The sequence below is a fragment of the Tinamus guttatus genome, unplaced genomic scaffold (genome assembly GCF_059628265.1).
Source record: "Tinamus guttatus ecotype Peru unplaced genomic scaffold, ASM5962826v1 Tinamus_guttatus_pri_ptg001155l, whole genome shotgun sequence".
In the NCBI taxonomy this organism is placed as follows: Eukaryota; Metazoa; Chordata; class Aves; order Tinamiformes; family Tinamidae; genus Tinamus; species Tinamus guttatus.
This window is the reverse complement of record NW_028289689.1, coordinates 17,241-39,904: the sequence shown is the minus strand read 5'-3', so window position 1 is coordinate 39,904 and position 22,664 is coordinate 17,241. Positions and strand designations below refer to the sequence as shown.

Below are 22,664 nucleotides of genomic sequence, written 5' to 3'. Positions count from 1 at the left end.
CCAAAGGTCTTCCTGGGATTCCCAAAGGTCCCGCCGGGATTCCCAAAGGTCTTCCCAGGATTCCCGAGGCTCCCGCCGTGATTCCCGAAGGTCCTGCCGGGATTCCCGAGGCTCCCGCCGTGATTCCCAAAGGTCTTCCCGGGATTCCCAAAGGTCCCGCCGGGATTCCCGAAGGTCTTCCCGGGAATCCCAAGGGTCCCGCCGGGATTCTCGAGGCTCCCGCCGTGATTCCCGAAGGTCTTCCCGGGATCCCGCCGGGATTCCCGAGGGTCCCGCTGGGATTCCCGAAGGTCCTGCCATGATTCCCAAAGGTCTTCCCGGAATTCCCGAGGCTCCCGCCGGGATCCGGGCTCAGCAGACGCTGAACACGGAAGGCGCCTGTGCCCGGTACTTGTCCGCGAAGGCCTTGAGCACCGGGATCAGGTTCCGGAATGCCGGCCGGAACGAGGCCTCCGCTTCCCAGCAGTTCTTCATGAGCCGGTAAATCTGGGAAGGAGGCAGGAAACGCCGGGAAGGGCCCCGAGGAATCCCTGGATGCGGCCGGATCCCATGGGATCCGCCCCCAAGGTGGGAGCCCGAGAGCCAGGGCAGCTCCGTCCCTTATCCCGGGATTTGGCCGCCCTTGGGATGCGGGAAACCCATGGGATGGGGAGGGATGCGGGAAATCTATGGGATGCCCGTGGGATGCGGGAAAGCTGCGGGATGGGGAGGGATGTGGGATGCGGGATACCCATGGGATGAGGAGGGATGCGGGATACCCATGGGATACTTGCGGGATGGGGAGGGATGGGGAGGGATGCGGGATACCGCGGGACGGAGCCCCAGGATTCCCGGGATGCGGAGGGGCCGTCGGGAGCCGCAGCGGCTCCATTCCCGCTCCGTTCCTGGATCCCGCGGGACGATCCCGGCTCCGTTCCCAGATCCCACGGGATGATCCCGCTCATTCCCGGATCCCGTGGGATGATCCCGCTCATTCCCGGATCCCGCAGGATCCTCCCGGCTCCGTTCCCGGATCCCGCGGGACGATCCCCGCTCCACTCCCGCCATCCCGCTCCATCCCCGCTCCGATCCCGCTCCATTCCCGGATCCCGCAGGACGCTCCCAGCTCCGTTCCCGGATCCCGCGGGATCCTCCCGGCTCCGTTCCCAGATCCCGGCTCCATCCCCGGATCCCGCGGGACGATCCTGCTCATTCCCGGATCCCGCAGGACGATCCCTCGGGATCCGCTCACCTCGGCCGGACAATCCCGCGGCGGCGGCAGCCGCTTCCCACATTCCAGCAGCTCCACGAGCCGGAGCAGAGTCATCTGGCCCTGCGCCGGGCCCAGCAGCTCCAGGAACTTCTGCGGGAACGGGAATGGGAGCGGGAATGGGAACGGGAGTGGGAATGGGAGCAGGAACGGGAGTGGGAGTGGGAGCGGGAATGGGAGCGGGAATGGGAATGGGAGCGGGAATGGGAGCGGGATGGGAATGGGAACGGGAATGGGAATGGGAGTGGGAGCGGGAATGGGAACGGGAACGGGAATGGGAGCGGGAACGGGAATGGGAGCGGGAACGGGAGCGGGAATGGGAGTGGGAATGGGAACGGGAGCGGGAATGGGAACAGGAATGGGAGCGGGAATGGGAACGGGAATGGGAACGGGAATGGGAACGGGAATGGGAACGGGAATGGGAACAGGAACGGGAATAGGAGCAGGAACAGGAATGGGAATGGGAACGGGAATGGGAACGGGAATGGGAGCGGGAACGGGAACGGGAGCGGGAACGGGAATGGGAGCGGGAACGGGAGCGGGAATGGGAGTGGGAATGGGAACGGGAGCGGGAATGGGAACGGGAGCGGGAATGGGAACAGGAATGGGAGCGGGAATGGGAACGGGAATGGGAACAGGAATGGGAACGGGAATGGGAACGGGAATGGGAACGGGAATGGGAACAGGAACGGGAATAGGAGCAGGAACAGGAATGGGAATGGGAACGGGAATGGGAACGGGAACGGGAGCGGGAATGGGAATGGGAACAGGAATGGGAGCAGGAATGGGAGTGGGAATGGGGCTGGCGGCGCCATTCCCGACCGTGCTTCCCACCCACTTCCCTTCCCACGCGTTTCCTGCCCGTTTTCCATCCATTTTCCCTGCTCTCCCCACCTGTTTCCCACCCGTTCCCCTCCTGTTTCCTGTTTCCGCTCCCTTCCCATTTCCCGTTCCCGTTTCCCACTCCCCGTTCCTGGCTCCTGCTTCCCATTCTCCATTCCCTGTTCCCCTTTCCCCGTTCCCGTGTTCCTGTTCCTGCGTTCCCGTTTCCCTGTTCCCACTCCCCGTGTCTCCGTGTCCCCGTGTTTCCCGGTATTCCCGGTATTCCCGACATTCCCGGTATTCCCAGTATTCCCGTCATTCCCGGTATTCCCGGTATTCCCGGCATTCCCGGTCTCACCGCGGGCGGGCTCTGCTCCGGCCGGCACCGCGTCACCAGCTCGTACAGGGTCACCCCGAAGGCCCAAACGTCGGAGCCGAACGAGAACTTGGACTCGCGGAGACACTCGCTGGCGAACCTGCGGGAACGCCGCCGGGAATGCCGCCGGGAACGCCGCCGGGAACGCCGCCGCTTCCGGGAATGCTTCCGGAACCGCTTCCGCTTCCGGGGCCGCTTCCGCTTCCACCCGTGTTTCCACTTCCGCCCCCACTTCCCGCCGCGTCCACTTCCCCCTGTGCCCGTTTCCTTCCGCTTCCGCTTCCGCCCGCGCTCCCTTCCTCGCACTTCCGCTCACACTTCCCGCTGCACCCACTTCCTTCCGCGCCCACTTCCCCCCATATCCACTTCCTTCCGCGCCCACTTCCACGCACGCTTCCTTCTGCATCCCCTTCCTTCCCCACTCACTTCCATGTGCTTCCCCGCACTTCCCACCCACTTCCACTTCCGCCCGCGCTTCCACTCAGGCCACTTCCTCCTGTGTTTCCCCTTGCACCTGCTTCCTTCCGCACTTCCTTCCTCGCACTTCCCCCCTGCCCGTTGCTTCCTGCTCCCTTCCCACTCACTTCCCGCCCACTTCCCGCTTGCTCCCATGTGTCCCACACGCTTCCCACTTGCTTCCCGCTTGCTCCCGCACTTCCCGCCCGCTCCCTGCTCACTTCCTGCTTTCTCCAACCCGTTTCCCACTTGCTCCTGCTCACTTCCCGCTTGCTCCCACACTTCCTGCCCCTTCCCACTCGCTCCGGTGCTTCCTGCTCCCTTCCTGCCCTGTTCCCACTCCCATTCCTGTTCCCATCCCCGTTCCCATTCCCATTCCCGGCATTCCCGTTATTCCCGGCGTTCCCGGCGTTCCCGCTCACCAGAACACAGGGCTGTCCCCGTCCTCCCGCACCCGGTAGTAGTCGCTGCCCTCCGGGACGGTCGTTCCCATTCCCGTTCCCGCTCCATTCCCATCCCCATTCCCATCCCCGTTCCCGTTCCCATCCCCGTTCCCATTCCCATTCCCGGCATTCCCGGCATTCCCGGTATTCCCGCTCACCAGAACACGGGGCTGTCCCCGTCCTCCCGCACCCTGTAGTAGTCGCTGCCCCCGGGATGGCCGTTCCCGTCCCCATTCCCATTCCCGGTATTCCCGGCATTCCCGGCATTCCCGGCATTCCCGCTCACCAGAACACAGGACTGTCTCCATCCTCCCGCACCCGGTAGTAGTCACTGCCCTCGGGGACGCCCGTTCCCATTCCCATCCCCGTCCCCATTCCCATTCCTGATATTCCCATTCCCATTCCCGGTATTCCCATTCCCGGCATTCCCGGCGTTCCCGCTCACCAGAACACAGGGCTGTCCCCGTCCTCCCGCACCCGGTAGTAGTCACTGCCCTCGGGGCCATTCCCGTTCCCATCCCCATTCCCGGTATTCCCGGCATTCCCGGCGTTCCCGGCGTTCCCGCTCACCAGAACACGGGGCTGTCCCCGTCCTCCCGCACCCGGTAGTAGTCGCTGCCCTCGGGATGGCCGTTCCCATTCCCATCCCCGTCCCCATTCCCGGTATTCCCGGTATTCCCGCTCACCAGAACACAGGGCTGTCCCCGTCCTCGCACACCCGGTAGTAGTCGCTGCCCCCGGGATGGCCGTTCCCATCCCCGTTCCCATTCCCGGTATTCCCATTCCCGGTATTCCCATTCCCGGTATTCCCGGCGTTCCCGGCATTCCCGCTCACCAGAACACGGGGCTGTCCCCGTCCTCCCGCACCCGGTAGTAGTCGCTGCCCCCGGGATGGCCGTTCCCATCCCCGTTCCCATTCCCGGTATTCCCATTCCCGGTATTCCCATTCCCGGTATTCCCGGCATTCCCGGCATTCCCGCTCACCAGAACACGGGGCTGTCCCCGTCCTCCCGCACCCGGTAGTAGTCGCTGCCCCCGGGATGGCCGTTCCCATTCCCCTCCCCGTTCCCATTCCCGGTATTCCCATTCCCATTCCCATTCCCGCTCCATTCCCATTCCCGGTATTCCCGGCGTTCCCGCTCACCAGAACACGGGGCTGTCCCCGTCCTCCCGCACCCGGTAGTAGTCGCTGCCCCCGGGATGGCCGTTCCCATTCCCCTCCCCGTTCCCATTCCCGGTATTCCCATTCCCGGTATTCCCATTCCCGGTATTCCCATTCCCGGCATTCCCGGCGTTCCCGCTCACCAGAACACAGGACTGTCCCCGTCCTCGCACACCCTGTAGTAGTCGCTGCCCTCGGGCACCGTCTTGGCCAGCCCGAAGTCCCCGATCTTGACCAGGGCCTCGTTCTCCAGCAGGACGTTCCGGGCGGCCAAGTCGCGGTGGATGTAACGGAGGGAGTGCAGGTACGCCATGCCCTGCCCCATAAGTGAGACAGACCCACACGTGAGCGGGACCCATAAGTGAGACAGACCCACAAGTGAGACAGACCCATAAGTGAGCGGGACCCACATGTGAGCGGGACCCACAAGTGACCCTGCCCCACAAGTGAGCGCGACCCACACGTTCACACCACCAGGTTGTGGTGGATGTAGCGCAGGGAGTGCAGGTACGCCATGCCCTGCCCCACAAGTGAGCAGGACCCATAAGTGAGACAGACCCACAAGTGAGTGGGACCCACAAGTGAGCGGGACCCACAAGTGAGCGGGACCCACACACATTCAAACCACCAGGTTGTGGTGGATGTAACGGAGGGAGTGCAGGTAGGCCATGCCCTGCCCCACAAGTGAGCGCGACCCACAAGTGAGCGGGACCCATAAGGGAGCGCGACCCACAAGTGAGCTGGACCCATAAGTGAGCGCGACCCACAAGTGAGTGCGACCCACAAGTGAACGCGACCCACAAGTGAGCTGGACCCACAAGTGAGCGGGACCCACATGTGAGCCGGACCCACACATTCACTGTGCTCCAGCCCCACACACATTCCAGCCCCACATGTTCACTGCATGTTCCAGCCCCACATGCACTCCAGCCCCCCACACGCTCCAGCCCCCCACGCCCCCCTACCTCGCAGATCTGCTGTGCGAACAGCAGCAGCCGCGCCAGCCCCACGCTGTGCCGGGGCAGGTAGTCGCGCAGGCTGCCGAGCGGGACGTACTCCATGACGAGCTGCAGCCCCGCGGCGCCTGCGGGACGGGATCCGTCATCCCGGAATCCCGGAATCCCAAAATCCCAGAATCCCGGAATCCCAGAATCCCAAATCCCGGAATCCCAGAATCCCAAATCCCAGAATCCCAAAATCCCGGAATCCCAGAATCCCGGAATCCCTGAATCCCTAAGGTGGGAAGGGACCTCTAGGGATCATCTAGTCCAACCTCCTGCACACGCAGGGTCACCCAGAGCACAGGGCTGCGTCCAAGCGGGTTGAAGGTCTCCAGAGAAGGAGACTCCACAACCTCTCTGGGCAGCCTGTTCCAGGGCTCCGGCACCCTCAATGTCAGGAATTTTTCCTGAAGTTCCTGTGGAACTTTTGGTGCTTCCGTTTGGGGCCGTTTCCTCTTGTCCTATCGCTCTCCACCAGTGAGAAGAGGCCGCCCCATCCTCCTCACTGCCTCCCTTGAGGTACTTCTAGACCCTGCTCAGGTCCCCTCTCAGCCTTCTCTTCTCCAGCTGAACAGGCCCAGCTCCCTCAGCCTCTCCTCATAGGGCAGATGTTCCAGGCCCCTCCTCATCCTCGTAGCCCTGCGCTGGCCTCTCTGCAGCAGCTGCACATCCCTCTTGTCCTGGGGAGCCCAGAACTGGACACAGTGCTCCAGATGTGGACACAATGTTCCAGATGTGGACACAATAGTCCAGATGTGGACACGGTGCTCCAGATGTGGACACAGTGCTCCAGATCTGGACACAGTGCTCCAGATGTGGCCTCCCCAGGGCTCCATGGAGGGGCCGGATCCCCTGGACCGGCTGGAGACGCCCGGGTTGACCTGTTGGATGGAGGGACCCGGGTGTCATTGGGGGGGTGACAGGGTGACCACGAGGGGGGTCCCCAATGGGATCCAGGGGGACGTTCGGAGGACATGGAGCACATGGAGGACACGGAGGACACAGAGGACACGGAGGACACGGAGGACACGGAGCGCACAGAGGACATGGAGCACATGGAGGACGCAGGGCATTGAGGACATGGAGGACACGGAGGACACAGAGGACATGGAGCGCACGGAGGACGTGGAGCGCATGGGGGATGTGGAGCGCATGGAGGATGTGGAGGACATGGAGCACGTGGAGGACATGGAGGACAGAGTGCATGGAACGCATGGAGGACATGGAGCACATGGAGGACATGGAGGATGTGGAGAGCATGGAGGACGCGGAGGACACGGAGGACACGGAGGACACGGAGGACATGGAGGACACGGACACGGAGGGCATGGAACACTCCGGCAGGTCCAGGGGATCCGGCCCCTCTGCTCAGCCCTGGGGAGGCCACATCTGGAGCGTCGAGGCCACATCTGGAGCGTCGAGTCCACATCTGGAGCACTGTGTCCACGTTGGGAGCATCGCGTTCACGTCTGGAGCGTCGTGTCCATTCTGGAGCACCGTGTCTATAGGTACCTCAAGGGAGGCCGTGAGGAGGATGGGGCGGCCTCTTTGCACTGGTGGAGAGCGACAGGACAAGAGGAAACGGCCACAAACTGAAGCACCAAAAGTTCCACAGGAACTTCAGGAAAAATTCCTAACATTGAGGGTGCCGGAGCCCTGGAACAGGCTGCCCAGAGAGGTTGTGGAGTCTCCTTCTCTGGAGACCTTCAACCCGCTTGGACGCAGCCCTGTGCTCTGGGTGACCCTGCGTGTGCAGGAGGTTGGACTAGGTGATCCCTAGAGGTCCCTTCCCACCCGGATCACCCGGATCCCGCGGGATCCGTCCCGCTCACCCTGCTCGCCGCAGCAGCCCTTGTACTTGACGATGTGCTCGTGGTACAGGGTCCGCAGGATGGCCACCTCGCGGCGCCACGCGGCCACCAGCCCCGGGCTGCAGCCGCCCTTGAGGGCCTTCACGGCCACCAGCTCCCCCGTGCCGTCGTTGCCCGGGTCGTAGCGGTAGAGGCCCACGCGGCCGAAGTGGCCCTGGGGAGGACAAGGAGGACGTGGAGGATGCGGAGAGCGTGGAGGATGTGGAGCGCGTGGAGGACGTGGAGGATGCGGAGAGCATGAAGGATGTGGAGCGCGTGGAGGACGTGGAGGACATGGAGGACGTGGAGGATGTGGAGCACGTGGAGGACGCGGAGGACGTGGAGCGCATGGAGGACGTGGAGGACACGGAGGACGTGGAGGATGTGGAGCACATGGAGGTCGTGGAGGACATGGAGTGCATGGAGCGCATGGAGGACGTGGAGCACATGGGGGACATGGAGGATGCGGAGAGCATGGAGGACGCAGAGGACATGGAGGACATGGAGGACGTGGAGGACACGGAGTGCATGGAACGCATGGAGGACGTGGAGCGCATGGAGGACGTGGAGGGCATGGAGGACGTGGAGGGCACAGAGGACGTGGAGCGCATAGAGTGCATGGAACACACAGAGGGCATGGAGCACATGGAGGACGCGGAGGACATGGGGGACACGGAGGACACGGAGCGCACGGAGGACATGGAGAACATGGAACGTGCGGAGGACGCGGAGAGCATGGAGCGTATGGAGGACGCGGAGGAGACGGAGTGCATGGAACGCATGGAGGACGTGGAGAGCGCGGAGGACGTGGAGAGCGCGGAGGGCACGGAGGACACAGAGCACATGGAGGACGTGGAGGGCACGGAGGACGCGGAGAGCACAGAGCGCACGGAGGACACGGAGTGCATGGAGCGCATGGAGGACGTGGAGCACACAGAGGACGCGGAGCACACGGAGGACGCGGAGTGCATGGAGCACATGGAGGACGTGGAGGACGTGGAGCACATGGAGTGCACGGAGGACATGAAGCGCACGGAGGACGTAGAGGATGCGGAGGGCACGGAGGACATGGAGTGCATGGAACACGTAGAGGACGTGGAGGACATGGAGGCCACGGAGAACATGGAGCACATGGAGGACGCAGAGTGCATGGAGTGCATGGAACGTACGGAGGACATGGAGCACATGGAGGATGTGGAGTGCATGGAGGATGCGGAGCGCATGGAGGACACGGGGGACGTGGAGTGCATGGAGGACACGGAGGGCATGGAAGACATGAAGCGCACGGAGGATGCGGAGGGCACGGAGGACATGGGGGATGTGGAGTGCATGGAGGACACGGAGGACGTGGAGTGCATGGAGGACACGGAGGGCATGGAGGACATGAAGTGCACGGAGGACATGAAGTGCACGGAGGATGCGGAGGGCACAGAGGACATGGGGGACGTGGAGTGCATGGAGGACACAGAGGACGCGGAGTGCATGGAACGTGCGGAGAATGTGGAACGCACGGAGGACATGGAGCGCATGGACTGCATGGAACGTGCAGAGGACATGAAGCGCATGGAAGACGTGGAGAGTGCGGAGGACACAGAGTGCAGGGAGTGCATGGAACGCGCAGGGAACGTGCAGTGCACACAGGATGTGGAGAGCATGGAGGACACGGAGGACGCAGAGAGTACAGAGCACGTGGAGCACGTGGAGCGCACAGAGGACACGGAGGAAGCGGAGGACACAGAGCGCACGGAGGACGTGGAGAGCGCAGAGGACATGGAGGACGCACAGCGCATGAAGTGCACGGAACGCGCGGAGGACGTGGAGTGCATGGAGGACACGGAGAGCATGGAGAGCACGGAGAACACAGAATGCACGGGGTGCACAGAACACGCGGAGGACGCAGAGAGCGTGGAGGACACATAGCACGTGGACGACACAGAGTGTGCGGAGTCCATGGAGGCCGTGGAGGACGCAGAGAGCGCGGAGCACACGGAGCACATGGAATGCACAGAGGATGCAGAGCGTGTGGAGGACACAGAGCATGTGGAAGCCGTGGAGAGCATGGAGGCCGCGGAGAATGTGGAGCGCGCGGAGGATCCGGAGGACACGGAGGACGTGGAGAGCACAGAGCACGCAGAGCACACGGAGGCCATGGGGCACACGGAGCGCATGGAGGCCGCGGAGCACATGGAGCGCACGAAGGCCACGGAGCACATGGAGGCCATGGGGCACATGGAGCACACGGAGAGCACGGAGGCCGCGGAGCACATGGAGCGCATGGAGCCCATGGGGCACACGGAGCACATGGAGCGCGTGGAGGACGTGGAGCGCACGGAGCACATGGAGGCCGCGGAGCGCATGGAGGCCCCGGAGCGCATGGAGCGCACGAAGGCCACAGAGCACATGGAGGCCATGGGGCACACGGAGCACACGGAGAGCACGGAGGCCGCGGAGCACATGGAGCGCATGGAGGACGTGGAGCTCACGGAGCACATGGAGCGCGTGGAGGCCATGGGGCACACGGAGCACATGGAGGCCGCGGAGCACATGGAGGACACGGAGCATATGGAGCACATGGAGCGCATGGAGGACGTGGAGCGCACGGAGGCCATGGGGCACACGGAGCACATGGAGGTCGTGGAGCACATGGAGGACACAGAGCACACGGAGCACATGGAGCGCATGGGGCACATGGAGCACATGGGGCACACGGAGCACATGGGGCACACGGAGCGCACGGAGGCCATGGGGCACACGGAGCACACGGAGCACATGGAGCGCATGGAGGACGTGGAGCGCACGGAGCACACGGAGCACATGGAGGACACGGAGCGCACGGAGCACATGGAGGACACGGAGCGCACGGAGGCCGCGGAGGCCGCTGACCTCTCCCAGGTCGCGGATCTTCTTCAGGTAGCGCCTCTGGAACACGGAGGGGTCGGGCAGGGGCAGCGCGGGCGGCACCGACGTGACGGCGGCCAGGGCTGCGGGGACAGGGCCATGGAGCCGCGTCCGGACCGCATCCCAGAACCGCATCCCGGAACCGCATCCCACATCCCACACCACATCCTGCACCGCATCGGCACCACATCCCGGAACCGCATCCTGGACCGCATCCCGCACCGCATCCGAGACCCGCATCCCGGACCCGCATCCCGGACCCGCATCCTGCACCGCATCCTGGACCCACATCCCGCACCACATCCCGGACCTGCATCCCGGACCGCATCCCGCACCGCATCCTGGACCCGCATCCCACACCGCATCCCGCACCGCATTCCGGACTGCATCCCGCACCCGCACCCCACACTGCATCCCGGACCCGCATCCCGCACCCTCATCCCGGACACTCATCCCAGACCCGCATCCCAGGCCTTTATCCCGGGCCCTCATCCCGCCCGCTCATCCCACCTGCTCATCCCAGGCCCTCATCCCACGCTCACCCCGGGCCCTCATCCCAAGTCCTTATCCTGCGCCCTCATCCCATGCTCATCCCACCCGCTCATCCCATGTCCTTATCCCACTCGCTCGCTCCACACTCTTATCCCGTGCACTTATCTCCAACGCTCTATCCCACTCGCTTATCCCGCTCGCTCCATGCACTTATCCCACTTGCTTATCCCGCTCACTCCATGCGCTTATCCCGCTTATCCCGCTCGCTCGCCCCGCTCCCTTATCCCGTGCGTTTATCCCGCTCGCTCGCTCCCAGGCCCAGGACGCTCCCGAAGGACCGAAATCCGCAGGGAGAGGAGCCCGGGAAGCGCGGGGGCAGCTCCATGGGAGCCCGGGCAGCTCCATTGGGAAGCGGCATTCCCAGCTCCCTCGGGAAGTGGCGTTCCCAGCTCCCTCGGGAAGTGGCGTTCCCAGCACCCTCGGGAAGTGGCGTTCCCAGCACCCTCGGGAAGCGGCGTTCCCAGCTCCCTTGGGAAGCGGGGGCAGCTCCCTTGGGAAGCGGCATTCCCAGTGCCCTTGGGAAGCGGGGGCAGTTCCCTTGGGAAGCGGCATTCCCAGCGCCCTTGGGAAGTGGCATTCCCAGCTCCCTTGGGAAGCGGCGTTCCCAGCTCCATTGGGAAGTGCGGGCAGCTCCCTTGGGAAGCGGGGGCAGTTCCCTTGGGAAGCGGCATTCCCAGCGCCCTTGGGAAGCGCGGGGCAGCTCCCTTGGGAAGCGCAGGGCAGCTCCCTTGGGAAGCGGCATTCCCAGCGCCCTTGGGAAGCGCGGGGGCAGCTCCCTTGGGAAGCGGCATTCCCAGCGCCCTTGGGAAGCGCGGGGCAGCTCCCTTGGGAAGCGGCATTCCCAGCTCCATTGGGAAGCAGCATTCCCAGCTCCCTTGGGAAGCGGGGGCAGTTCCCTTGGGAAGCGGCATTCCCAGCACCCTTGGGAAGCGGCATTCCCAGCTCCCTCGGGAAGCGGCATTCCCAGCGCCCTCGGGAAGCGGCGTTCCCAGCTCCCTCGGGAAGCGGCATTCCCAGCGCCCTTGGGAAGCGGCGTTCCCAGCTCCCTCGGGAAGCAGCATTCCCAGCGCCCTTGGGAAGCGGCGTTCCCAGCGCCCTCGGGAAGCGGCATTCCCAGCTCCCTCGGGAAGCGGCGTTCCCAGCTCCCTCGGGAAGCGGCGTTCCCAGCTCCCTCGGGAAGCGGCATTCCCAGCGCCCTCACCGTGCGGCTGCAGCCGCGTGAGATCCCGCAGGACGGTCCGGAAGGACGGCCGCATTCCCGGGCTGTATTCCAGGCACCGGCCCACGAGCGCCGCCAGCTCCTTGCACGCCGGCTCCGGAAGCCGGTGCCGCTTCTCGTAGAAACGCTCCTTCTGCGGGACGGCATTCCCGGAGCTCGCGCGGGACGGCATTCCCGGAGCTCGCGCGGAGCCTCGGGAAGCGCCTCCGGAGGCTCCCGCTTCCCGGCCTCACCTCGGCCGGCGCGCGCTCCTTGAGCGGGACGGCGCCGTCGAAGCAGATTTCCAGGAGCGTCGTCCCGAAGCTCCACTTATCCGCCGCCGGGCTGGGGCTTCCCGCATCCCGCACGCATTCCGGAGCGATCCAGGGGATCCGCTCGGCGCGCTCTGCGGCGCCGCGGCCGGGAAGAGCGGGATGAACGCGCGGGATAAGGGAGCGGGATAAGAGGGAGCGGGAGCCTCCGGATACCTTCCCGGGAGAGCACGGAGCAGCCGACGCCGGGATCGCTGAGCTTGGCGAAGGGCGGCGTTCCGTCTTCCAGGCCCCGGCGCGCCAAGAGGACGTTCCTGGCGCACACATTCCCGTGCACCAGGTTCTTGTCCTCCTGCGGGAAGCGGTGAGGAAAAGGAGCCGGAAAACCCCCGGAAAACCCCCGGAAAATCCCTGGAAAACCCCCGGAAAACCCGGAAAATCCCTGGAAAACCCCGGAAAACCCCGGAAAACCTGGAAAATCCCTGGAAAACCTCCGGAAAACCCGGAAAATCCCTGGAAAACCCCCGGAAAATCCCTGTAAAACCTCCGGAAAACCCGGAAAACCCCGGAAAATCCCTGGAAAACCTGGAAAATCCCTGGAAAACCTCCAGAAAACCCGGAAAATCCCTGGAAAACCCCCGGAAAATCCCTGGAAAACCTCTGGAAAATCCCTGGAAAACCTCCGCAAAACCCGGAAAATCCCTGGAAAACCCCTGGAAAACCCCCGGAAAATCCCTGGAAAACCTCCGGAAAACCCGGAAAATCCCTGGAAAACCCCAGAAAACCCCTGGAAAACCTGGAAAATCCCTGGAAAACCTCCGGAAAACCCGGAAAATCCCTAGAAAACCCCTGGAAAACCCCCGGAAAACCTCCAGAAAACCTGGAAAATCCCCGGAAAACCCTTGGAAAACCCCCGGAAAACTGGGAAGATCCCCCCTTACCAGGTAGCTGAGGGCGCTGGCCAGCTGCTTGGCCACGGTGATTTTCCAGGCCACGTCGATCCGGCCTTTTTCCTTGCGGAGCAGCACGTCCAGGGGGCCGTGCTCCACGAATTCCTCCACCATGATACCTGGGAACGCGGAGCGGGAAGTGGGATGCGCGGGTCGGAGCGGGTCGGATCGGATCGGGTCGGATCGGAGCGGGTCGGATCAGGTCGGATCGGATCCGGCCGCTCCGTACTCACTGTCGGCGCCGCGCACGCAGACGCCGTGCACGAAGGCCACGTGCGCGTGGGACACCCGGCTCATGAGGCTGGCGGTCTCGAAGAACGCCTGCGGGATGGACCGGGATGGAGCGGGATGTGAGGACGGAGCCGGGACGCGAGCACGGAGCGCGCGGCGGGATCAGAGCACGCGGCGGGCGCGGAGAGGGCACGGGGGCTCCTTGGAACGAATGGGGGTCCCTGGAGTGCGTGGAGGCTCCTTGGAGTGCGTGGAGGCTCCTCGGAGCGCATGGAGGCTCCTTGGAACACGCGGAGGCTCCTTGGAGCACGGGGAGGCTCCTCGGAACATATGGAGGCTCCCTGGAGCACATGGAGGCTCCTTAGAACACGTGGACGCTCCTTGGAGCGCATGGAGGCTCCCTGGAACATATGGAGGCTCCTCGGAGCGCATGGAGGCTCCTTGGAACATGCGGAGGCTCCTTGGAGCACGGGGAGGCTCCTCGGAGCACGGGGAGGCTCCCTGGAGCACATGGAGGCTCCCTGGAGCGCATGGAGGCTCCCTGGAACATATGGAGGCTCCTCGGAGCGCATGGAGGCTCTTTGGAACATATGGAGGCTCCCTGGAGTGCATGGAGGCTCCTTAGAACACGTGGACGCTCCTTGGAGCGCGTGGGGGCTCTTTGGAACATACGGGGCTCCTCGGAACATACGGGGCTCCTTGGAGCGCACGGAGGCTCCTTGGAATATGTTGGGGTTCCTTGTAACACGTGGAGGCTCCTTGGAGTGCAGGGAGGCTCCTCAAGGAGGACAGGGGCTCCCCTAAGGGCATGGGGGCTCCTTGGAACATGTGGAGGCTCCCTGGAGAGCATGGAGGCTCCTCGGAGAGGGCAGGGGCTCCCTGGAACATGTGGAGGCTCCTTGGAGCACGTGGAGGCTCCCTGGAGCGCCTGGAGGCTCCTTGGAGAGGGCAGGGGCCTCCCTAAGGCCATGGGGGCTCCCTGGAGCACATGGGGGCTCCTTGGAGCACGTGGAGGCTCCTTGGAACATAGTGGGGCTCCTTGGAACATAGTGGGGCTCCCCTAAGGGCATGGAGGCTCCCTGGAACACGTGGAGGCTCCTTGGAGAGGACAGGGGCTCCCCGGAACACGTGGAGGCTCCTTGGAGCCCCAGGGTCCCCCCAAACCCCCCGTGTCCCCCCCAAACCCCGGTCCCCGGCGCTCACCAGGGCGACGTCCCTGTGCCCGGGGTCCAGCACCTTGAGCACCACGCGCAGCTCCCGCCCGTTGTTGTTCCGCTCCGCCGGGAAGCTCCCGGCCTCGGGATCGGGATCGGGATCGGAGCCGTCGGCGTCGGCGGCCACGCGCAGGAGCCCCTCGAAGATGTTGGTGCGGGTGCCCTGGCCCAGGTGGGCGCGCTGCGGGACGGAGCGGGATGGAGATGGGAGCGGGAGCAGGATGGAGCTGGGAGCGGGAGCGGGATGGAGCCGGGAGCGGGATGGAGCGGGAACGGGATGGAGCCGGGAACGGGAGCAGGATGGAGCGGGATGGAGCCGGGAACGGGAGCGGGATGGAGCCGGGAACGGGAGCGGGATGGGAGGCCCGGGGAGCGGCATGGACAACACGGGGAGCGGGATGGAGCCGGGAGCGGGATGGAGCCGGAGCGGGAGCGGGATGGAGCCGGGAACGGGATGGAGCCGGGAACGGGATGGAGCAGGATGGAGCGGGAGCGGGATGGAGCCGGGAACGGGAGCGGGATGGAGCCGGCGCCGGGAGCGGGATGGAGCGGGAGCGGGATGGAGCCGGGAGCGGGAGCGGGATGGAGCCGGGAGCGGGATGGAGCCGGAGCGGGAGCGGGATGGAGCCGGGAACGGGATGGAGCCGGGAACGGGATGGAGCAGGATGGAGCGGGAGCGGGATGGAGCCGGGAACGGGAGCGGGATGGAGCCGGGAACGGGATGGAGCCGGGAGCGGGAGCGGGATGGAGCCGGGAACAGGATGGAGCAGGATGGAGCGGGAGCGGGATGGAGCCGGCACTGGGAGCGGGATGGAGCCGGGAACGGGAGCAGGAACGGAATGGAGCCGGCACCGGGATGGAGCCAGCTCCGGGAGCGTGATGGAGCCGGCGCCGGGAGCGGGATGGAACTGGGAGAGGGATGGAGCCGCGAGCGGGATGGAGCCGGGAGCAGGATGGGAGGCCTGGGGAGCGGGACGGAGGAGGCATAGGGAGTGGGACGGAACCGAGAGCGGGATGGAGCCGGGAACGGCATAGAGCCGGTGCCGGGAGCAGGATGGAGCCGGGAGCGGGATGGAGCCGGGAGCGGGATGGAGCCAGGAGCGGGACGGAACCGGCACCGGGAGCGGGATCAGCGGCACAGGGAGTGGGATGGGGCCAGCGCGGGGAGCGGGATGGAGCCGGCACCAGGAGTGGGATGGAGCTGGCGCCGGGAGCGGGATGGACAACACGGGGAATGGGGATGGAGTCGGCACCGGGAGCGGGATCAATGGCACAAGGAGCGGGATGGGAGGCACAGGGAGCGGGATGGAGCCGGCACAGGGAGCGGGATCAGCGGCGCGGGGAACGGGATCGGCAGCCAGGAGAGCGGGATCGGCGCTCCGGGCAGCGGGATCGGCGCTCCGGACAGCGGGATCGGCGCTCCGGACAGCGGGATGGCCCCACCTGCGTGATCTCGTCCTTGCGGATCCGATGGAAGCAGAGCTGCGTGAGCTGGAGCATCTCCCTGGCATCGTCCTGCGCCGCGCGCGCCACCAGCAGGTCGGAAAGCTCTGCGGGAATGCCGGATAACCGGGAATGCCGCGTGGATACCCATCCACGGATACCCCATCCCGCCGATCCCGGCGATCCCGCGGATCCCACCTCCCGGCTTGGGCGGGCAGCAGCGCCGCACGGTGAAGGTGTCGTCTCCGGATCGGAGCGCGCAGCCCTTGAGCGCGTCCAGGAGATCCCGGAGCGTCGGGAATTCCCGATCCCAGCCCTCCAGCACGAAGCCGCCGCCTTTTTGCTGGATGCGGAACTGGCGGTACTTGAGGGCGCCCGGCGCTCCGGAGCCCTGCGGAATGCCGAGGGTGGCGGATGAGCGAGCGGGATGTGGCATTCCGGAGGGACGCGGCATTCCGGAGCCCCATGGAATGCAGAGGGCACCGGATGAGCGAGTGGGATACGGCGTTCCGGAGGGACGCGGCATTCCGGAGCCCCGCGGAATGCGGAACGCGTTGGACAAGTGAGCGGAACACGGCGCTCCGAACGGCCCCGGCATTCCGGAGCCGAACGCGGAGGGTGTTGGATGAGTGAGTGGGATGCGGAGCTCCGGAGCGCCCCGGATGAGCGAGCGGGATGCGGCGCTCCGGAGGGCTCCGGCATTCCGGAGCCGAACGTGGAGGGTGTTGGATGAGTGAGTGGGACACGGCGCTCCGGAGGGCTCCGGACAAGCAAGCGGGATGCAGTGATCCGGAGCGATGCGGAATTCCGGAGCCCCGTGGAACGTGGAGCACGCCGGATGAGCAAGCGGGACGCCGCGCTCCGGAGGGCCCCGGCATTCCGGAGCCGAACGCGGAGGGTGTCGGATGAGCGAGCGGGACACGGAGGGCACTGGATGAGCGTGCGGGATGCAGCGCTCCGGAGGAACGCGGAATTCCAGAGCCCCACGGAATGCAGAGCGTGTTGGACAAGTGTGCGGGACACGGCGCTCCAGAAGGCCCCGGATGAGCGTCCGGAATGCGGCGCTCCGGAAGGATGCAGCATTCCGGAGCCCCACAGAACACGGAGGGCCCCGGATGAGCGTCCGGGATGCAGCGCTCCGGAAGGATGCAGCGTTCCGGAGCGCTACAGAACATGGAAGGCCGCGGAAGAGCGTGCGGGATGCGGCGCTCCGGAGGAACGCGGAATTCCGGAGCCCCATGGAATACAGAGCGCGTTGGACGAGCGAGTGGGACACGGCGCTCCAGAAGGCGCCGGATGAGCGTCCGGGATGCGGCGCTCTGGAAGGATGCGGCGTTCCGGAGCCGCACAGAACACGGAGGGCCCCGGATGAGCGTCCGGGATGCGGCGCTCCAGAAGGATGCGGGGTTCCGGAGCGCTACAGAACATGGAAGGCCGCGGAACAGCGTGCGGGATGCGGCGCTCCGGAGGAATGCGGAATTCCGGAGCCCCACGGAATACAGAGCGCGTTGGACGAGCGAGTGGGACACGGCGCTCCAGAAGGCGCCGGATGAGCGTCTGGAATGCGGCGCTCCGGAAGGATGCGGCGTTCCGGAGCCGCACAGAACACGGAGGGCCCCGGATGCGCGTGCGGGATGCGGCGCTCCGGAAAGCCCCGGATGAGCATGCGGCGCTCCGGAAGCTCCCGGCATTCCCGCGGGTCCGTACCTCCTGCGGGCTCCGCTTGGCCACGGCCAGGATGATCCGGTGGAAATCCAGGACGCTCCAGCGGAGCGCGTAGATCCCGTCCTCCTGCTCCTCCCGCCGCAGCTTGGCCAGGACAAATTCCTCCCTGGAAGCGCCCAGCGCTCCGGAGGAGCCCATGGAAGCGGCGCGCGTTCCCGGCGCGCTTCCGGAATTCCCGGCTTACCGCATGGGCCCGTGGATTCCGTGGAAAAGGCTCAGGATGAGGCGCGGAGGGGCCACGTCGTGACACAGATAATGGCTGGAATCGGCCGTGAGCCGGAAATATCCGTCCAGGAGCGACACCAGGGATAGGGCGCCGGAGCGGGACGGGAGCAGCAGATCCTGCGGGAAGCGCGCGGTGCCGGCGGCGTTCCCGGCGCGCGCTCCGGCGCCGCGGGAACGCCGCTCCTCACCAGGCAGCCGTTGTCCTGCCGGTGGATGCGGACCCGGGAATGCTCCAGGACCACGTGCGTGATGGCGCGGAAGTCGCAGAACGGGATCCACGGAGCCGCGCGCTTCCCGGGCGCCTCCTCCCGCCGGGATCGCCGCCCGCGCTGGGAGCCGCTCTCGGCGTCCTGCGGGAAGGAGGCGGCCTCATCCCGCCGTTCCCGAGCCGCGGCCTGGATCCCGGGAGCGAGCGGGATCCGGGACCAATCCGGCTCCCGGGAGGGAGCGAGCGGGACCAATCCAGGCTCTTTCCCGGCTCCTGGGAGCGAGTGGGACCAATCTGGATCAATCCAGCTCCCGGGAGCGAGTGGGATCAATCCGGGTTCCCGGGAAGGAGCAGGATCAATCCGGATCAATCCAGCTCCCAGGAGCGAGCGGGATCAATCCGGGCTCCTTCCCAGCTCCCGGGAGCGAGCGGGATCAATCGGGATCAATCCGGGCTCCCGGAAGCGAGCGGGATCGATCCGGATCAATCCATCTCCCGGGAGCGAGTGGGATCAATCCAGGCTCCTTCCCGGCTCCCGGGAGCAAGCGGGATGAATCCGGATCAATCCGTCTCCCGGGAACACGCGGGATCAATCCGGATCAATCCGTCTCCCGGGAGCAAGCGGGATCAATCCGGATCAATCCGGGCTCCCAGGAGCGAGCGGGGCCAATCCGGATCAATCCGGGCTCCCAAGAGTGAGCGGGATCAGTCCAGGCTCCTTCCCGTCTCCCGGGAGCGAGCGGGATCAATCCGGATCAATCCGTCTCCCGGGAGCGAGCGGGATCAATCCAGATCAATCCGGGCTCCCAGGAGCGAGCGGGATCAATCCGGATCAATCCGGGCTCCCAGGAGCGAGCGGGATCAATCCGGATCAATCCAGATCAATCCAGCTCCCAGGAGTGAGCGGGATCAATCCGGATCAATCCGGGCTCCCAAGAGTGAGCGGGATCAATCCAGGCTCCTTCCCGTCTCCCGGGAGCACGCAGGATCAATCCAGATCAATCCAGCTCCCGGGAGCGAGCGGGATCAATCCGGATCAATCCGGGCTCCCAGGAGCGAGCGGGATCAATCCGGATCAATCCAGATCAATCCATCTCCCAGGAGTGAGCGGGATCAATCCGGATCAATCCGGGCTCCCGGGATCGCGTGGGACCAATCTGGCTCCCAGGAGTGAGTGGGATCAATCCAGGCTCCTTCCCGGCTCCCGGGAGCGCGCGGGATCGATCCGGATCAATCTGGGCTCCCGGGAGCGAGCGGGATCAATCCGGACCAATCCAGCTCCCGTCAGCGAGCAGGATCAATCCGGATCAATCCGGCTGCCGGCAGCGAGTGGGATCGATCCGGATCAATCCGGGTTCCCAGGAGCGAGCGGGATCAATCCGGATCAATCCAGCTCCCGTCAGCGAGCAGGATCGATCCGGATCAATCCGGCTGCCGGCAGCGAGTGGGATCAATCCGGATCAATCCGTCTCCCGGGAACACGCGGCATCAATCCGGATCAATCCGTCTCCCGGGATCAAGCGGGATCGCGCGCTCCGACCCACCTCCGCGGCCACCGGGCGCCACTGGATCCCGCCGGTTCCGGTGACCAGGACCTCGTGCGTGGCCGGGCGGTCGCCCGGAGCCGCCGCGGGATCGGCATTCCCGGCGCGCGGCTCCGCGGCCCCTTCGGAAGCGGCGTCCAGGGAAAGCGCCGGGAAGAGCTCGGCTCCGAAGCGCGGCGCCAGCTGCTCCAGCGTGGCCACGTACTTGTACATGACGTCCCGCTCCGAGAGCTTCCCGGCTCCCACCGTGTGCCGCTGGAAGCGCCGCACGAAATTCCGGAATACGCTCCTCATCCGGAATCGCGTCACGTAGCTGTTCTGCCGGAGCTGCCGGCGGAAGGAGCGCGGGATGCAATCCTGGAAGCTGCCGCAAGAAGGAAAAGCCGCTCAGGAAGGATGCGGCGCTGCCGGGAATGCCGGAGCCGCTTCCCGGGATTCCCACCTGCATTTCCGGGCCGCTTCCTCCAGGGAAATGCCCTTCTTGAGGGCCAGGTGGGAAAGATGGAGCACGGCCATTCCCAGGCTTTCGTTCTGGAAGCGCTGGACTTCCTGCTCCGTGTGCAGATCCCGCAGCGAGACCACGTCGTGGATAAAATCGTATTTTCCCTATGGGAAAAAAACAATAAACGGGAATTACACGGAAAGGAAAAGCTTCCCAATCCGGCTCCAGTGGGACAACACCTTCCCGATGCTCCCGGTGTTCCAGTCGGGAAAAAAGGACATGGGAAGATGCCCCGAGGTGCCGGCGCAGACGTGCTCCAGGCTCCTTCCCAAGTCACGATCCCACTTTTCCCGGCTTTTCCCGGCTTTTCCCGGGATGCGGCGCCCAGTACCTGCTCGAAGAGGTACTCGAAGGACGACTTGTCCAGCAGGGCCCCTCCGGGAATCCGCTCATCCGGGGAATCCGCCGGCTTGGGAGCGTTCCGGAACACGGCCGGCTCCTTCTCGCTCAGCCCGTGCCAGTTACGGAAGTAGAACCTGCGGAGCGGGAATGGGAGCGGGAATTCCGGGCCGCTTCCCAACGGAGCCGGCAGCCTCCGAGGGAGCTGCGCGTTTCCAGGCCATTCCCATGGAAAAGCGGGTATTCCCACGGAGAAGCCGGGTATTCCCACGGAGAAGCCGGGTATTCCCGGCGCTCCGGCCCGGCATTCCGCTCACCTCATCCGGAAGAGCAGGTTGAGGCTGGTGTCTTTTCCAATGTGGAATACGTGGTTGGGCGGGAGCCAGATCCGGCTCTGGGCGTCGTAGAGGCCGAAGAGGCTGTAGCAGAGCGGCGTGATTCCTGCCGGGAACGCCGAGCCGTGAGCGCCTTCCCGGAATGCCGGGATAACCGCCGCGTTCCGGGATAACCCGCGCGGCCGCGCGCTCCGAGCAGGACCGCGCAGAGCCCGGGGAATCCGATTGGGAAGAACAGGGCATCCCATCCTGCTTCCCGGGATGACAATTGGGAAGAACAGGGCATCCCATCCCCCTCTTCCCGGGATGGCAATTGGGAAGAACAGGGCATCCCATCCCTCTTCCTGGGATGGCATCCCGCTTCCCGGGATGGCAATCGGGAAGAACAAGGCATCCCATCCCGCTTCCCCGGATGGCATTCCGTTTCCCGGGATGGCAATTGGGAAGAACAGGGCATCCCATCCCGCTTCCCGGGATGGCATCCCGCTTCCCAGGATGGCAATTGGGAAGAACAGGGCATCCCATCCCGCTTCCCCGGATGGCATTCCGCTTCCCGGGATGGCAATCGGAAAGAACAGGGCATCCCATCCTGCTTCCCGGGATGGCAACTGGGAAAAACAGGGCATCCCATCCCGCTTCCCGGGATGGCATCCCACTTCCCGGGATGGCAATTGGGAAGAACAGGGCATCCCATCCCGCTTCCCGGGATGGCATCCCGCTTCCCGGGATGGCAATTGGGAAGAACAGGGCATCCCATCCTGCTTCCCGGGATGGCATCTCCCATCGCCCGGAAAATCTATAACCCCTGGTGCCAAAACGCTGATTTTTAAAAGCAAAATCCGCAATTTCCAGGGGGAAAAAGTAAAAACAACCGGAGCGGTTTAGATGGAAGGCAGATTTTCCCATCCTGGAATAAAACTGGGATTTTTCCCAAAAAAAAACAGGAATGTGCTGACCGAGGGCGCGCGCCACGTCGATGCAGACGTCCTCGGCGCTCAGCGTTCCGCAGGGATAGCGCCGTTCCCGCTCCTCCGCGCCGCCCCAGTGCAGCCGGATCCGCAGCCCTCCGGAGCCGCCGGCGCCGTCGGAAGCGTCCGGACGTTCCGCGCGCCGGCACAGGGACATGGCGCTCCGAGGAGCTGCGGGAGCGGAGCCGGGAATGACGGCGCCCGGAGCCTTCCCTATCCCGGGGAGCCTTCCCTATCCCGGGGAGCCTTCCCTATCCCAGGGAGCCTTCCCAATCCCGGGGAGCCTTCCCTATCCCAGGGAGCCTTCCCTATCCCGGGGAGCCTTCCCTATCCCAGGGAGCCTTCCCTATCCCAGAGAGCCTTCCCTATCCCAGGGAGCCTTCCCTATCCCGGGGAGCCTTCCCTATCCCGAGGAGTCTTCCCAATCCCGAGGAGCCTTCCCTATCCCGGGGAGCCTTCCCTATCCCGGGGAGCCTTCCCTATCCCGAGGAGCCTTCCCTATCCCGGGGAGCCTTCCCTATCCCGGGGAGCCTTCCCTATCCCGAGGAGCCTTCCCTATCCCGCGGAGCCTTCCCTATCCCGAGGAGCCTTCCCTATCCCGCGGAGCCTTCCCTATCCCGAGGAGCCTTCCCTATCCCGGGGAGCCTTCCCTATCCCGGGGAGCCTTCCCTATCCCGAGGAGCCTTCCCAATCCCGAGGAG

At 65.3% G+C, this 22,664-nt stretch overlaps 1 protein-coding gene across 1 annotated transcript; it reads right to left on the bottom strand.

The window, feature by feature from the left end:
* Positions 1–341: 341 nt before the first annotated feature.
* LOC104568133 (non-receptor tyrosine-protein kinase TYK2) lies at positions 342–22,120 on the bottom strand. The gene is made up of 23 exons (XM_088538755.1): positions 21,952–22,120; positions 20,978–21,101; positions 20,653–20,797; positions 20,262–20,425; positions 19,820–20,183; positions 18,256–18,417; positions 18,027–18,184; positions 17,825–17,948; positions 16,316–16,508; positions 16,118–16,224; positions 14,664–14,855; positions 13,463–13,550; positions 13,221–13,348; positions 12,496–12,631; positions 12,262–12,413; positions 12,011–12,161; positions 10,243–10,340; positions 7,342–7,534; positions 5,474–5,592; positions 4,652–4,824; positions 2,430–2,547; positions 1,232–1,342; positions 342–486 (listed from the first exon to the last, which is right to left on the bottom strand). Exons 1-23 carry the CDS (start codon positions 22,118–22,120, stop codon positions 352–354), a joined length of 3,504 nt encoding a protein of 1,167 aa, XP_088394881.1. The 3' UTR covers positions 342–351.
* Positions 22,121–22,664: the final 544 nt, after the last annotated feature.